We start from the raw sequence: 18,347 nt of genomic DNA on the forward strand, positions 1-18,347 counted from the left end.
CCTCACTCACAATATATATCTTTTCTGCATATCCACATTCTCTTTTAGGCTCACAATAGCAATTGTTGGATCTAGCAAATTCTGATACTAATTTAATATTAACGAGACATTATATTATCAAAACAAAATTCACACTCACAAAAATAAGATAACTTCTTAACTCATCATTTGTTATTACATAACATAATATTTTTAAATGCCTTTATATACCTTTATATAGACTTTATAAATTACATTAAATAATTAAAGTAAATAAAATAAAATATGAATACTTCTTAAATCGAAATAAAATCCATAATAAGGGAGAAATATAAGCTCACGTAGTAAAACTTGATTAATTTCTATGAATTTTTAATTCGGTATGCAAGAATTTCAAAATAACTTATATAAAAGGATATTGTTTTTATAAAATTTAACAATCTAATTAAAAGTTAAAGTAATTTAGAGACTTGCGTCTATGAAACCCCGTGGGTATTGCTTCCTCACCATCCCATGTACTCCCTAAACCTCTCCGTTATTTTTTTTATTCCGAAATTATTGCAACGACTCTCATTCACCTCCCTCAGTATCTTTTTATGTTTGTGTCTGTTTATGAAGGGTACCTTTTTGTGCTTGTGTCTGTTACGCTCTCTCCATGGTGCGCGAAAGGGACGGTGGTGGAGGGAATAACTCCAAACCCCCGTACGTATGTGTAAGATAAGGCCCATCCCTTGTTCTCGTTTATTTTTTTCTTAATTACCCGCAAAACTAATATGGGTTAGAATAAACGCAGTAACACTTCAAACAACACGAATACCAAAATATAATACAGCGTTCGTATTTACTTTAAAGAAGTAAAAGTGTATGGTACAGTGTCTCATTCGATCGGTTAGTTAGCGAAGTAATAAGTCAATGTCCATGATAAACATGATGTATTAATCTATCAGTATATTTAAGGCCGTGTAACTTTTAAATTAATACGTAAGTAAACAGGTGAATTGTACGGGTGAATATTGAATTGTAATTGGATCCACGCGAATATTAACATAAATTTAAGCTCCACAATATAAATATAAATAATATATATATATTATTGGGCTACCGTCAATTTAAAGTGCACATATATCCTAATTAATTATCTAATCTCCCTGCACCTCTAGAGAATTGACATAAGGAGGATCAAAGACACTAAACGCTCTGAAAGCTGAAATAACGGATAAAAGAAAGAAGCAGCAAAATGTGATAGCATGTAAAATCAAAGCCAACTTCACTTTGCCGCAAAACCTGCCATAGGAACTGCAGGCTTCGCTCCAAGAATCTTCCCTTGCACCATTGTAAGCCAGGTAATATATCTCAGTTACTGCAGCAACTGATGTGATCGTTAAATATGCCATAATCTGTGAGAAGCATCAATTGTAGATACCTTAATAGATAAGCCAAAAGATTCTAAAAGCCATATGCAATTTTCTTCAAATTTTCTAATACGTAAGAATTATGAAGTAGAAGATAAATTAAGAATTAAACCGAAACTGAGAAATAGGCTCTGAGGTTGGGGTCCCTTAATCCAATGCTTGTTTCCTTAATTCCCTTTTGAATGGAATTAAGAGCATAAAACAAAAGTATCAAACCTGATCAGAGACAAAGAAAATCCAAGCTTTGGATGCATAGTATCTGACCCATGAGCAAGCAGCAGCAACTAGAGCATAACATGCACAGAGGGTACTGACTAAAACCATATACCTGTCAAAAACAATTGTAAAATTAAGTGATTGATATGCAAAAAGAAAGAACTTATGAGAATCAGTGCCTAGAAAATGGATAGTCAATATGATTCTTACTTGAGAGCCGATAATTTGTAATATTTCAACATTCCATAGCTGCTGTTGTCCTGCTGGTTAGTGACAGTAACCCATATGGTTGCCACTGATAAAGGAACTGCACAGAGCCTCAGAGAAGAATCAAAAAGCTTAAGCATTGGAAGGTGATGTTTCTTCCCAGATGCACTGAAGCTGTTTGAGAGATCTCACTGATATCAGAACAAGTACTTGAGTCCTCTTAGTGGGGTTGGTGAGAATAGTGGGAAACGCTTTTTCATACTTTGTCGTTGGTGTTACCGTGTTCCAGAAATAACATGATTGTTTCCACTTCCTCCTGCCTTTTCACTCCTTTTTCTTTCTAGAAATAATACGATTCAGTGATATTTTTAGGCAAACAAAGTTGGAATAATTTTAGTTTTAATCTCCTAAATTTATTTATTTTTAAATTAAAAAATACGATATTAGTAAATAGATAAATATCAAATTAAAGAAAATGAAATAAGTTTACTAAATTTCGGAATTATATTTTAACTTTAGAATTTCTGGTTTATTATTTAAGATTTGAATATACTTTTACTCACTTAAATTTGCTATTTAAAAACTAAAATCATATTATTTTGATTTAAAAAAATTAAAATAATTAAATTTGAAGGACCAAAACTAAAATATCAAAAAATTTATACAATAAAAATATAATTAAATCCAATAATTTATGTGTTAGCATAAAGGAGGTTTAACAATATGTATAAATTCATTTCATATGTGTATAATTCCTTATATAAATATATAGCGAAATAAAGAGTGCATCATGTTTATTGGATTGTGTATCGAAACTTTATACTTATCTTATAAATTTTATCTGTTATAACAATGTCAAAAACACATTATAAAGACTCCACAAGCTCCTTTTTACATTATTTAGTCTTCAAATTGAAATGTTCTTCTTTTGTGTCAGGTGATTTGAGATATGTCCATGTCTATATGTTATTCCAATTCGAAGTAGAAGTATACTTATAAAAGAAACTATATGTCAAGTATGTGCGTCAAATGAGCCCTTTGATCAAAAGTGGTTGATTTAGTCAACATTGAGAACTTACTTGCCCTAAGTGAAACACACAGCTTTAGGTGCAGCAGAGGCCCAAAACGCACTGCTTTGCTTACCAAACGCAGAGCTGAAGTAGTATTGCGAGGGGGCTTTGAACAATTATTCCCCAATTCTGAAGCTAGGGTTTGAGAGACCCTTTTGAGGGTCTGAACAGAGTTGAACCAGAGTGAGTTTGGACCTTGAAGAAGCTGGTTACATAGGCGAGTAGAGGCCATTGGAAGAGAAGCCTTAGTTCGGGCCAAAACAGAGGGGATTGCAAGGTTGCTTAAAGAGAAGCCTTGGTTCGCGGTCCTCGATTGTCACATCAGGCGTAGCTCATGGCTCGGGTTCTTTTCTTCCTTTTCGTTTCCCTGCTTCTGGTTCTTTGAATAGTTGTAATTAGAGAGTGGGAAGGAGTTCCCTTTTCATGTAATAGTAGATAGAGTAAGGACATGTTCAGATATCGAAACAGAGTCATTCTTTTCCCTTAGTTTTTGTATCTTTAGGAATAGAGCATAGGAATGGTGTTAGTATAATACAGAGTTCTTCTGCTTTACATTGAGGGTTGCACGAAGGAGTCTAATGAGCACAAAGTGGCCGTGAGAATTCTTTTGAGTAAATCTCGTGTACCTCTTTTACTTTATGATACGTAATAATATTTATTTTATATTAAGGTTTAATAGGTTCGAAGGTCCTTGTATTTGCTAATTCGTTTCAATTGGGTCCTCTAATTTTGGAAGTGATCAATTGGGTCCCTAATTTAGTCAATTTAATTCAATAATAGCATTTTCGTTAAATGCAGTTAACGATGTTAACTTTTTTAACAGGTGGCAAGCTGAGGCATCCAGGTGACACCGTTTGTACGGTCCAACGTATCATTCTTTGTATATACACAAATTTTCCTTCATGACCAACATATCCAACAACATATACCAAATTCCGATTCCTCAGTTGCTAACACATAGGAAAATGATTGAAATTCTTACGAATATTCAGTTGATAGCTCCTCTCTTCCTTTCCCTCCTCCTTCCCCTCATCATCTTCTTCTACTCCTCACGTTTCAGCAACAAACAGATTGCTCCAAATAAACAAACCGTTACTATCCCGTCATATCCACTCTTGTTAATACCTAGTAGTTTTAGGCATATATCCTTGGTTTATTTGGTTAGTATATACCTTGCACAAACCCTTTTCATAGATTACGTCCTTTTATTGAGTTGCATGTTACCAACAAGGATTATTGGTGTCTTGAGGATAATGATTTTGATGATGTTACAAAGTGAAGAATATGAAGACCCCTGTTGTATGAAGTTTAAAAGCATTTTTGTATAACAGAAGATACCAGGACCGAGCAGTTAAGACCGAATGGTAGAAGGCATGACCAAGACCAAGCGGGGCATGAATGAGACCGAGCGGTTGGACGGTAAAGTGGTGGTAGAAAGAATTGAACCTAGCAACCGAGCAGAGGCATGACTGAGACTGAACGGTCACAAACAGTTGAAGGCCGAACGCAGGACAAACATTGGCCGAACATAGTTCAAGACCGAACGGTCACTAACAGACGATGACCAAGGTCAAGCAATCAGGATTGAGCAATCAGGACACGAGCAATCAGGATTGAGCAGTTCGGACCGAGTGGCAGAGGGCATGACTGAGACTAGTGAGGAATCAAACCGAACGTTGGAAAGATGTGAGGAACCAAGCCGAACGGTAGAAAGTTATAAGGGATAGAGCCAAACGGCAAAAGACAATAAGGGATCAAGCTGAACGGTAGAAGGAGTTGAAGAACTAAAGCCGACTAGTTTGAAGAGTCATTATTCAAACGGTTCCAAGTCTCGCAGATAATCGATTATCACTTACAATAATCGATTATCACTGGCAGTTGTAATGTGTCTTTTCATTTTCCGACCTTGCACGAACCTTAGGCTATAAATAGTGTTTTCCACAGCTCTTAGATTGAACTTTTTTATTTTAAGAGTATATAGAGCTGTGTGCCTAAGGGAAGCTCTCTTTGAGTGAAAAGAGATCTATGCCATTTGAGAATACAATGCGTTTAAGGAAGTTCTCAAGTGATAGTTATTGCTCTTGTCAAGTCTTGTGAATACGAGAAGCTTGCGCTTTGTGTGTCAAAGGTCAGAGCAGTTTTCTTCAAGTTGGTAGAGTTGTTGCTTCTGATTCGTTTGTCGAAGGAAGTCTCTTCTGGTTCGTTCGTCGAAGGAAGGTTTTGTTGTTCTAAATTTCCATTCACTATTTTGTAATTGTGAAACTGTTTTTAGCGAAAAGATTAATCACTATTCATAGTGATTAACGACTGGACGTAGAATCTTTTTATTCGAACCAGGATAAAAATCATTTGTGTAAATTTTCTACCCTACCCTCTTTATATTTTCTATACATTAATTGTTCGATAAAACGTTTATAAAAAAAATTAAAGGAATCATTTTTTAAATTGACCGCTACATGCTTAATGCTCTTTGATCGTATTTTTCTACTCTGCTGCGCGACTCGCTGGTACCAACAATTGGTATCAGAGCTTGCTTTGATAGTTTTTCAAATTTTTCAAAAATGGGCGGTCATAACCAAGTGTATGTTGAGGGTGCTTCTATTGATAGTCCTCCTTTATTTACAGGGGAAAATTATGCTTTTTGGAAAATAAGAATGCAAATATTTGTGGAGTCTATTGATAGGGGTATTTGTTTGAATGGTCCTTTTATTCCTATTGTAAATTTGAATAGTGTAAAGGAAGAAAAACCATATTTTCAATGGACTGCTGAAGAAAATAGACGAACCCAATTTGATATGAAAGCTCGCAATATAATATCCTCTGCTTTGGTATTAAATGAATTTTACAGGATTTCAGTGTGCAAAACGGCTTAGGAGATGTGGGAAGTTCTTCAAGTAACCCATGAAGGAACTGAGGATGTGAAGTGTGCTAGAAAAAACACCCTTATACAGGAGTATGAGATGTTCAGGATGCAATAGGGTGAAACCATCCCTGATGTGCAAAAACGCTTCACACATATCGTCAACCATCTTTTTGGTTTAGGTAAAAAATTTGACACTGATGAATTAAATGTTAAAATTTTGAAATCTTTGAACAGGACATGGCAACCAAAGGTTACTACAATAACTAAGTCCCAAAACTTGATGTTCATGCCTATGGCTGTGCTTTTTGGAAAGTTGAGAGAGCACGATCTCGAGTTTAATAGACTGAGTGCTGAGGAAGCCCAATGAAAGAAGAAAACATTGGCCTTCAAATTTGAACATTCGAAAAGTAAGAGTTTAGAAAAGGATGAGGAATCTGAAGATTGAGAATACAGTGCGTTTGAGGAAGTTCTCAAGTGATAGTTATTGCTTTTGTCAAGTCTTGTGAATAGGAGAAGCTTGCACTTTGTGTGTCAAAGGTTGGAGTGGTTCTCTTTAAGTTGGCAGAGTTGTTGCTTCCGGTTCGTTTGCCGAAGGAAGTCTCTTCCGGTTCGTTCGTTGAAGGAAGGTTTTGTTGTTCTAAATTTCCATTCACTATTTTGTAACTGTGAAACTGTTTTTAGTGAAAAGGTTAATCATTATTCATAGTGATTAACGACTGGACGTAGAATCTTTTGATTCAAATCAGGATAAAAATCATTTGTGTAATTTTTCTACTCCTTATACTCTTTTTTTATTTTCTGCACATCAACGGTTCGATAAAACGTTTATAAGAAAATTAAAGAAACCATTTTTTAAATTGACCGCTACACGCTTAAAGCTCTTTGATCGTAGACTACTCCGCTACGCGACTTGCTGGTACCAACATTGCATTCATGATTAAATATTCAATTTTGAGCATAATCCATAATTTATTATTGTTGTGTTTGGTTATTTGAATGAGAATGATCACTTTTAAGTTTCTTTAATAGAACATACAAGACCCTAAAGTGGGCTTGTGGTTTTTTCAAAATGTCTTTTTAAGAGTAATTGTGATTCACTTAATCAAATTCATGGCAGGTTCAGTTCTAGGTTGTTTTCTTTGTTGTTTTCTTTGAATATTAGTTCCAATTGTCAGTTTCATGTCACCAATTAAGTCATGATTGTTTTCTTTATTTTTTGCATCTTTTCTCCATGGCATAGTGTAGGTTCTTTAATCCCAATTGTTGTTACATGTGAATAGGTTTGAAGTTTGCACTCCATTTACCCTTCTAACTTCATATTAACCTGATAGAGAATGGATTGAGGAAGCTGCTTCAAAAGTGATGAACTCCATGGAAGAGATGTAGTAGCATAAGCAAATTTGATGAAGAGATGAAGATGATGCTTTGAATGGTGTGGTCTTAGTGTAGTTCCTATAAGGAGGTTGGGCCTTGAAGGAGAAAGGATAAAGAAGTCTAGTAGAAATTTGAAAATTTGGCAAAGTATCTTTACATTCAATCAAGTTTTAAATAAAATATAAGGGATGCATCTCCTTTTATAAGTGAAGGAGTAGGCTAGAATACATTGCATTTGAGCAAAACTAAAAACTTCCTATGGCAAGGGCTGGGGAATGGGAGCCTTTCTCTCAAACTACCGTTCATATTCAATGTAGGGGAGCCTCCCTTGATGTTGATATCTTCCAAACCCTTCTAAACTCTTCCAAGACCTATATTAGGCGTAAATCCTCTAGACCATGGCCTATTGGTGTGCTAGCTCTCCTGTAAGGCCATCAAACTTACTAAACAAATCTAAACAAAGTGTTTTGGCCAAATACAAGGCCTAATGAAACTATTTTAAACATTTACAAAAGATAATAAAGATAAAAGAAGAAGACTAATATGTGATTCTCCACTAAAGTAGTGTTCTTGAAACTCCTTCTTCTTCTTCTATCCTTTTTACCATGCGTATAATAAGTGGTCGAAGATCTCCTATAGATGGTCCTCCATCATACTCTCCCTCTTGAAAGGGATCTGACCTCATATCTTCATCCTATTGATCATATCTTGCAAAAGGAATCAAGTCACATATGTTAAAAGTAGGACTAACACCATATTCAATAGGAAGTTCTTACTTATATACATTATCATTGATATTTTGGACCACCTTGAATGGACCATCTCCTCTTGGGCTTAGTTTGGACCGCCTTTGAGTTGGAAACCTTTCTTTTATTAAATGAAGCCAAACTAAGTCACCTTCCTTAAGAGTTACTTTCTTCCTCCCTTTGTTATTGTATTCAACATATTTTTGGGTTTGTTTTTCAATTTGGTGTTTAAACTTCTCATGAATCTTCTTGATAAAATTTGCTTTAGACACTCCTTTATGTAATAAGGAAGATGTGTTTGGAAATGGAAGTAAATCAAGAGGAGTGACAGGGTTAAAACCATATACAACCTCAAAAGGAGAAAGGTTGGTAGTCTTGTGGACTACTTAGTTATAAGCAAACTCTACATGAGGTAGATGTTCATCCCAAGACTTTTATTTTCTTTTAAGATTACCCTCAATAATGTGGATAGACACATATTTACTACCTCAGTTTGTCCATCAGTTTGAGGGTGACATGTGGTACAAAATAATAGTTTAGTCCTAACTTTTCCTACAAAGTTTTCTAAAAAGGACTTAGGAACTTAACATCTCTGTAAGACACTATAGTCTTAGGTAATCCATACAATCTCACAACTTTTTTAAACAAAAGCCTTGCAATATGGCTAGAATCATCTAGTTTGTAGCAGGGTATAAAGTGAGTCATTTTACTAAATCGGTCCACCACCACAAAAATAGAATCATAACCCCTTTGAGTCCTTGGTAAGCCCAAAACAAAGTCAATACTTATGTCCTCCAAAGGGATGCTAGCTATAGGAAAGGGTGTGTAGAGTCCATGAGGCAACACTTTAGACTTAGCTTGTAAAAATTCAATACATCTAGAACAATGCCTTTGGACATCTACTCTCATGTGTGGCCAATAGAATTTACCTTTCAAAATAGTAAGAGTTTTATCAACTTCATGATGGCCCATGAGTTCTCCTCCATGACTTTCCTTTATAAGAATCTTCCTAATGGATCCTTGAGGAATACAAAGGTTTCCTTTATTAAAAATGCATCCCTCAGAAAGATGGAACCCACCAAAAGTCTTCTTAAGACATGATGCATATATGGATGCAAATGTTTCATCATTTTCATACAACTCCTTAATTTCATCAAAGCCTAAGATTTGTGAACCTAGGGTAACTAATAATGTATGCCTCCTAGACAATGCATCGACCACAACATTAGGAAAAATTCTCCAAGTATTCCACACTTAGCATAACTTTTATTCAACTTTCCTTGCCTCCTCAAATACTTGAGAGAATCATGTATACTGAATGCTCGAGTTACCAAGTAATGCTCCTAATTCTTAAGAGCTCTCTAATAAGGGCATAAAGTTCTTATCATAGGTAGGATAGTTCAAGGTAGGTCCTCTAAGTTTTTCACTAAAGTAAACTACATGATGACCTCCTTGAAGTAACAAATCTCTTATCCTTACCCCAAATGCATCACATTTTAGTTCAAAGTTTTTAGAAAAGTCAGGCAAAACTAGAATCGTCGCATGAGTTAACTTAGTTTCCAAGGTCTCAAATGAAAGTTCTTTACAAGCTCATTCAAAATAGCGACAATGGTGGAAAAGTTATGTACAAATCTCCTATAAAAACTAATTAGGCCATGAAAACTTCTCACTTCTCTCACTATCTTAGGGGTGGGCCACTCTTGTATAGCTTTGATCTTCTCAAGATCAACATGCACTCCATCTTTTCGAACTTGGAATCCAAGAAATAACATTGTCTTGACAAAAGTGCACTTGTCAAAGTTGGCAAAAAGATAATGTTCTCTAAGAAGAATCAAAACTTGCCTAAGTTGGCGAAAATGATCATGAAGACCTTTGCTATAGATTAAGCTATCATGAAAGTAGACTACAACAAACCTTCATATACATTCCCTAAGGACATGGTTCATCAACCTCATAAAGGTGCTAGGGGCGTTGGTCAAGCCAAAGGGCATGACTAACCATTCATACAAACCAAACATGGTCTTGAAAGCAATTTTCATTTCATCTCCTTCTTTATATTTTTAAGCCTTATGTTAGCGTTGACAAAATTGATAACAGATTCAGGACTTCTTTAGATCTATTACTTTTAGTGAAAAAATGAAAAGATGTACCTAAATATTTGTTATTTTCATGAGAATTCATATAATATTATCATGTTGAAGGCTAATGAAGAGTTTGTTTTGTGTTCGTTTTCAGGAAAGGATGCTCAGCATTACATGGTAGTGGTCAATGCAATTATTTTCTTAGCTTGATTATGTTCTTTGTGCGAGAGGATAGTCCAGCTTAGACGATTTTTGCTGTGGTGAAAGTGTATGCAATGAAGCATTAGGTCCAATTATAAATATTGATAAAGGAAGTTTTCTCGAATGTGCATCACATTGGTTGCAAAGTTAGCTAGACTAAGCTCATGTAACCTGGAACTAGTCTAAACTGGCTTCATAATCTAGAATAGGTTGTGAAGGGCTCCATTGGACATAGCTTGAAAATTAATTTAACCTGCACTAGCCAATGGAGAAGAAAAGCTAACATGTTTTACTTAATTCTTATTAGTCTTGTAATCTTACTTTAGCTAGTTTGGGCAATTTGTACTTAGTTTTACTGGTTATTAAAAGTTTCAATAACTTATTTTAGACAGTTTATAGGTTTTATACGCTTGAGTGTCTATGTAAATTTTGTGTGCTCTATAAAGTTACAGGGTTATGTATGATAAGGAACACAATAATAATGAATTTGGTGATGCCTTTTTCCACATTTTCTTTAATGATTTTCTCTTATCTCTTTCTATTGTGATATGATAATAATGTTTGATAAATATGAAAATAGAGAGAACGAGCATCTAAAATAAAATTATCATAATTAGAACTTTTACATCAGTTGGGGGCAATAATAGGTATAAAAGTGGAACTTTTTATACCTGTTTTAGAAATAAACTGTATAAAAGAGATACTATTTATACTTGTTTAGAAAATTACCACTATAAAAGTTTGACTTTTTATACATGTTCTGTGAATAATAAGTATAAAAAAGATATCTTTTATAAATGTTATAGAAATAACAGGTATACAAGTGAGATTTTTTATACCGATTCTAGGAAATAACCGATATAAAAGTGATACTTTTTATACTTGTTCTAGAACCAGTATAAAAAGTTAAATATTTTTTATACCCCCAGCTTCTATACCTATTCGAAAATAGGTATAAAAAACATGTTTAACTAATATAAAAAGCTTTTTTTGGCAATGTTTTTCTCATAGACAACGTTTGTTAGGCGTTGTCTATTTGAACACTGTCTAAAAAATATGTTGTCTATTGATAAACGCCAATAGACAACGCTTATTTGAAAAAACACTATTTATTAATAGACAACATTTATTTGAATAAGTGTTGTCTATCGACAAACACCAATAAACAACGTTTTTTCTAATAAGTGTTATCTATTAATAGCTCAAATAAACAACATGTTGTCTATTAGTATAAAGATGTTATAAATAATTTCTTTAATTTTTCAATAAACAACACTTTTTTAAAAAGAGTTGTGTATTGGTCCAAAATTGTTTTTAAAAATTAGGTTTAATCACTTCGGAGGTCTATATTTCTGCAGATTCGTACCAATTGAGTCCTCGTATTTTGAAAGTTCTCAATTGGGTCCCTATTTATGAAAAATTGAATCAATAAAGTCCCTGTCGTTAAATTTTGTGGACGGTGTTAAAAGTGTTGCCTGGTGGCTAGGTGAGGTGGCATCTCATAAGCACATGGCACACAAAGACGTTAATAGGTGAACTTAAATAATTTTTTAATTTAAAAAAAGTTTAAAAAAGTCCCTGCCACATCACCACCCTGACACGTCATCATCACCATCTCTAGACAAACCTTAATTTCTCTCCAAGAAACCCTATCCATCGCACCATCCAATGTCGTCACCGCCATCCTCGCCGGCAACCGTCCTCTCCAACGCATCACGTGCCACCACCAAAGCGTCTTCTCCCTTCTGTTGCACCTCCATCACTTTCGTATCTCACTGGACCTGCCAATCATTGCAAGAAAACAGAACCCAAAATCCAAATCGCGAAGCCCTCCGTTGAGGCAAGCTCTACATCGTAGCACCACCACCATGGAAATCGCAAGCCATCGCGATTCGACCTTCACTCTCACGCCACCACCCAACGCGATCCCTTGCTATGCCGCGACCACCAAACTTCACCATTTTCACCCTTGCACCAGCCAAATCGTCGTCGCGCCAGCAGCACTACTGTTCAATCTCCACCATAGAATCGTCCACCATACGCCGCTGCTATAGATCGCGAATCACAACTCTTCTCCACCACTAACTGCGTCGTTGCTTGCCTCCACCTGCAACCACAATCAAACTTGCAAACAAACCAGAAGCCAAGTTCAAGCGTCATCGCATAGTACCGTGGAGACCTAGGGTAGCTCGCGTTCTCGTTGCATACCTTATTTTAAACTTTTTTAAAACTTAAAAAATCATTGGGTTAAATATGTTTTTAGTCCCTAAACTATTGACCGTTTCTGGTTTTCGTCCCTCTTTCAAAGTAAGGTACAATTTGGTCCTCATTCTTTTCGAAACGTTCGTTTTAGTCCTCGGAATTTTGGTTTTAGTCCTCATTTATTGCTAAATGAGGACCAAATTTTTAAACAGTGTTTAGTTTTCGAGGATTAAAACGAACGTTTCGAAAAGAATGAGGACCAAATTGTACCTTACTTTGAAACAGGGACGAAAACCAGAAACGGCCAATAGTTTAGGGACTAAAAACATATTTAACCCAAAATCATTTAAGTCCACCTATTAACGTCTTTGCGTGCCACGTTGCCACCTCACCTAGTCACTAGGCAACACTTTTAACGATGTCCACAAAATTTAATGGCAGAGACTTTATTGATTCAATTTTTCATAAATAGGGACCTAATTGAGAGCTTTCAAAATATGAGGACCCAATTGATACGAATCTGTAGAAATAGGGACCTCCGAAGTGATTAAACCTATAAATTATTTATTTTATTTTTCAATAAACATTGTCTTTTCAAACACGCACTATCTATTAGTTTGGTTATGTACAAAATATTTGAAAAAATATGAAAAAGACAAAGGTCTAAAAAAGAATGTTCATTACTTTAGTGTATGAATAAAAAATTATTAATACAATATTGCAAAATACATAAAGGATCAAAGTCATCCATTACATATCACGAACAATGACATTGCTTTATAAGACAATATATACAACTATAACATACTAACCTATAAGCATTTATTAATGACATATAAACATCAATCTTCCCTAACTTCAATTATTTATTAGATTGTCATAATATTCTTGATATTTGCAACTAGGAAAATATTACAACAAAGAAAAATAATATAAAAGTAATCAATTAAAGTTTTACTACAAATTAATTATGTATACAATCAACATAACTTACATCAGTTGGAACTGTCCCTTCTTCATAGTATGAGATAATTTCATTCATATAGCAAAAAATGTAATATCCTACAATCATTATCGTCGGGTTGTTTTGGACACTAGAAAACCAAAACTAGTGAACATCAATATAATTGGTATGAACATTAATTATTCATGGAACCTTAAAGGTTGTCTTTGGTATGAACATCAATATAATAGGTTTGTTCTTTTTGTTGTAGAAGCTGACAATAAAGAATAAAGATCACGAACAAAATACTTCCTAAGGCGTGTAGATCACTGTCATTAAGGACTTATCCGTGGTGTATTGTGCAAGCTCCCCAGGATACAACAGGAACTTCTCAGAATTTCTGAGGATCTCAGAACTAGCAAGGAACTCTAAACAGAGTATAAGAATAACCCAGAATAATTTTAGAAGAGCTAAAGAATGAAACTCAGAAAAAAGGAGAATAAGAAAGAATGAATTTTTGTGTGTTTTGGAATGGAGGAGGAGCTCCCTATTTATAGAGTTCATGGATCAAGCCCATGATCCAAAAATCCAAAATATCTTTTAGAAAAAATAATATTTTAATTAATTAAAACGTTGCAAAATAAACGTTGGCAGCCCCTAGCTTGCGGAAGACACTGGAAGCACAAACCTAGGGAGACTACAGTGCACGTGGTCAAAACCACTCCATAAAAACTGCATCATCCGATTCTTCAGCATGCACAAACTACGGAAGAAAAAATCTTTTGCAATACAGGTTTTACAACACTTTTTGGAGTCTATTTTGTTCACGATTTTGTCTTTTAAAGATACTTAAAAAGAAAAGAAAAGGTTGTCTTTAGCCTCAACTTTTAAGTAATATGAGACCGTTAAGATTGAGTTAAAAGCAAAATAGTTATATAAGTTTTAAAAATAAATTTAGGTTTATTATAATAAAGGCTTAAATATTAATTAATTAATTCGATTCTTATTTTTGTCTAGTTTAAAAGTAATTAGAAAAATATAACAAGTGGCATATGAGTTAACTAACTTTAGTAATGAAAATATCAAATGCATCATATTTCAAAAATGAAAACTTAATTAAGACGATGATCGATTTTCGAAGAAACACGAAGACCAAGATAGTCTAAACCAATTTTATTTTTCCATATTTATAATTTTACATTATGTTTTCGAGTTGTAAAATTTAAATTGAAGAAATTATTTTAAAAAATTAAGTCGAGTACTATTGTATATGAATTTTTTAGTGTGGTATCCTCTTGTTTAATCATATTGTTAATGAACTGACTATCTCGAACACAAATCTTATAGGATTCGGAAAAACAATGCAAGTATTTTTCTCTAAATAGATTCATTTTTGTTCTTAAAACATATCCGACGTTGTCCAAAGGAATATTTGTACTTTGAATTTTGGTGGAGAAACCAGCAGCGAAAAAAATTATGAATGAAGGACGAACAGCTTTCAAATAGAATACTAAAGGGTAAAATAGATATTTAAACTTAGTGAGCTGGAGATAGCAATTCACTGGTCACACAAAGCAAAATATTTGTTTTTTAGTAAATGAAATGTCCAAGTTATCCTTGTGAAATGTCTAAACTGTCCTTATAAATTACAAAGATGTTTCCAGTGGAGCACCTTTACTATTTGGGATTGGTTTTTTTCAGTAAACAAACATTTCTATTTCGGAATCGTCAGAGAACAAGTTGAATATATACTTCCTAAATGCTTTTTTCAGATTGTACATAATAGCTTTTCAAAACCACGAATCTGGAACACAATTTGTACTTCCCACCGTTGTTCTAGATTTATTTTTCCGAAACGTTCTTCCAACACTTTCGAAAAACACCATCAGCCGTTACCGATCTCGGTGGCTTCAAAACACCACCACGAACTCCACCAGCACTTGCCGAAATAATTCTCTTCCAAGTTTCTCAGCCACCAGCACAACACAATATCTTTCATGGAGTTTCAAATAAAAATCTGATGGTCAAAATGGGAGTTCCAAATCTTGTAGGGATGCGGGTAGAATTTGGAGGGGTGCAAGAAGTAGCTGTCCAACATGTTCAGTGAACCAAAGTGTTCATTTAGTGGTTCGTATGGCTAAGTCACCATTCAACGCTAATGCCTCTGTCATGCTTCATCATTATGTAAAAAACATAATTATTGATTTGTAGAATTTAATTTTTATTGTAACTCTTACTTTATAAGTTGTTTAAACAAAAGACCCGAGTTATAATTCCGAATTGAGCTGAAACTGCTTTTTTTTAATATTTTACGTAGCACATGAAAAATAGTATATTTAAAAATACTACACAATCAAAGTTTAAATTAGTAAACATACTATTCGATTATGGTTAACTTTGTTGTATGACGTCTTTGGTAATGTATCGAATATATGTTACCAAGTTAGTTTAACGTAAGAAAATAAAAATAAAAAATATTTTTTAAATTATTACATATTACATATATATGTGAACTTTAATATTTGAATTAAAATAATAATTGAGAGTTCAACAATTATATATCATCATATTAAAAAGGCTTAATAACTTGTTTTGTCCCCAATTTTGGTGAGTTACGTCAATTAAGTCCTTTTTTTAAAAAAGTGTCAATTGCATCCTCACATGATAAAATTTGTCTCAATCAAATCTCTTTCGTTAAAACTCACTAACAATGTTAACTTTTTATTCTCCCTCTCCTCTGTCTATCTGCAATGCAACAGACCTTTCTGTCAAAATTCTCACTACCTCAAAAGGACCCCAAAACCTTAATAAAAGCAGATTGTCTGCACTTCTCTCTCTCCCTCTCTTTGAATCATAATCACTTCTCACAATCACTTCCTTACCCATCCTAACTACCACCATGGTTGATGCTGCCTCTGAATTCCCTCGCACTTCCTTGTCACCCACGACCATCACATCAACAACGTCCACTTCCATGCCCCTTTCGCCTTTCCTTCCGAGTTCCACTACGACCTTGGGCTCTCTTCTCCACCGCTCGAATCTCTGGCCGGCTCCACAGAGATCGAAAGCAGCGACGACGAAGAGGACTTCTTCGCCGCCCTCACTTGTCGACTCAGTTAGTCCTCGCTTAACAAAACTCGTAAACACCTCTCTGCGCTACCTATTCAACCCGACAATGGAACATTCTCGGAGATTCCGAGGAAGACTCAGGGTTTAGTCAGGTCCCCGCAGTCCACGCTTACTGGATTCGGGAGCTGGTCGGGTTAAAGCGTCGATTCCGGCGACGGAAGCCCGAACGGGTACTCGCGCGTTCCTTCGCTCTCAACGACTCCATTTGACGAAAACAACGACCCCTAGGAAGCTATATACGCTGTCGCCAGACAAGTCGCAAGGTTGAAGATAAACAACAACCATGTTTTTGAATATGACTTTCAGAAGAGTAGGGGATTACTTACTCATTCTCGCCCCAACCAGTGTTTCAATCAGGTAAAGAAGCTTTTTTTGTTATTATTTCGTCACTTGGTTCCTTATTTGCCTTATCGCGTTGATATACACTCTGTTTTACTCCTATTACCGGTCTTATGCGGGGTTTCTAATAATGACTGATGTTTTGCTGGTTCCGTAGGCTGTGAAACCGAAGAAGCAATGTGGTTCGGTTTGGGGAAGGCCAACCAAGCATAACTGGATTGTTCAGCAACAACAGGTTCAGGTTCAGAACAGAGTGCGTGAGTTTGACCATGAGAGTGTGAATGTGAAATGCACTCGTCCTACATGTTTTCCCCAATCTGCATGGTCCCCTTGTCAAGTTCAGCAACAAAACAATCGGGTGCAGTTTGGCGGATCTGGGTCTCGGGTTGCATTAGGTACGGGTGGATCTTCTTTGAAAAGGGGATGTGGTGGAACTGGGGTGTTCTTGCCTCGTCATTATGAAACAACCCCTTCTGAACCTCGCAAGAAAACTAGTGAGGGGTTATGCTTTTACTTGTACATTTCTCTCTCTTGCCTATTCTCAGTATATCTCAGGTTTTTTGGTGTTTGATTTTGTCTTATGGTGTGCTTTTAACCTGGTCAGGCTTTGCTCCTGTGGACTTACTGACGCTCTGGACTCTGGCAACCAAGGAGGCTCTCACAGAAAAGCTCATTAACGGAATAGTATGACTCCATAAAAGGACGAAAAAATAGCACTGACAGAAAGGTCTACTGCGTTGCAGAGAAACAGAGGAGAGAGAATAAAAAGTTAACACCGTTTGTGAGTTTTAACGAAAGGGATTTGATTGAGGAAAATTTTACCAAGTGAGGATGCAATTGACACTTTTTTAAAAGAAGGGACCTAATTGACACAACTCACCAAAACTAGGGACAAAATAAGCTATTAAGCCAATAAAAAATATACATGTTCCTAGGCAGGTTAAAAAGCGCGACCCAATAAGATTTTGTAAGTCTTTTTATTACATGACAATTCAACTTACATCTATTTAAGTCATATTTATATATTACAACTGAATTTCAGTAGTTTGAAGTGTTGGTTATTATTTATCATCATGTTATTATTTATTATAAATGTTGCTATAAGTCTCTAAGTAAGTATTATTTCAATAGGAACATAGGCCCAAAACCCATGTTGATCCTATAAATATAACTAGTTACTAGTACAAAACAGTCTTTTTAAATATGTTATATTGAGCTTTTTAAGTATGTTTTATAACAAACTCATATTTGACAGACTTAAACTTTAAATTTGTTATTAAGCTTAAGAAAACACATTAGGAGAGCTTAGAAACCCTTTCGATTGGGTTTTGTTTCAGGTCTTTCTATTGTTGTAATCTTTTTTATGATAATGTAATCTCCTTAAATTATCTTCTACATAATCCTATATCTTTAAGATATATTTGACTGTTGTGGAAATCTAAAAATATTTGAGAAGATATTTGCTAGATTAAAAAAAAGTTGGCAAATATTATCTTTTGATATTTATTGATATAGGTAAATAAGGTAATTATTTAACAATATCAAATAAAATATCTTAAGATATATTTTTCCCAAATTTTCTTTT

The 18,347-nt window shown here is 34.8% G+C and overlaps 1 protein-coding gene and 1 pseudogene across 1 annotated transcript; one reads left to right on the forward strand and one right to left on the reverse strand.

Moving 5' to 3' along the window:
* Positions 1-1,046: 1,046 nt before the first annotated feature.
* LOC124831051 (CASP-like protein 2D1) lies at positions 1,047-2,105 on the reverse strand. Its single transcript, XM_047304937.2, has 3 exons — positions 1,818-2,105; positions 1,608-1,719; positions 1,047-1,376 (listed from the first exon to the last, which is right to left on the reverse strand). Exons 1-3 carry the CDS (start codon positions 1,952-1,954, stop codon positions 1,119-1,121), a joined length of 507 nt encoding a protein of 168 aa, XP_047160893.2. The 5' UTR covers positions 1,955-2,105; the 3' UTR covers positions 1,047-1,118.
* A 14,162-nt stretch (positions 2,106-16,267) lies between these two features.
* Positions 16,268-17,452, forward strand: LOC148197690 (uncharacterized; annotated as a pseudogene).
* Positions 17,453-18,347: the final 895 nt, after the last annotated feature.

Source organism: Vigna umbellata, chromosome 5 (genome assembly GCF_029865625.1).
Source record: "Vigna umbellata cultivar VRB3 chromosome 5, Vumbellata_1.0, whole genome shotgun sequence".
In the NCBI taxonomy this organism is placed as follows: Eukaryota; Viridiplantae; Streptophyta; class Magnoliopsida; order Fabales; family Fabaceae; genus Vigna; species Vigna umbellata.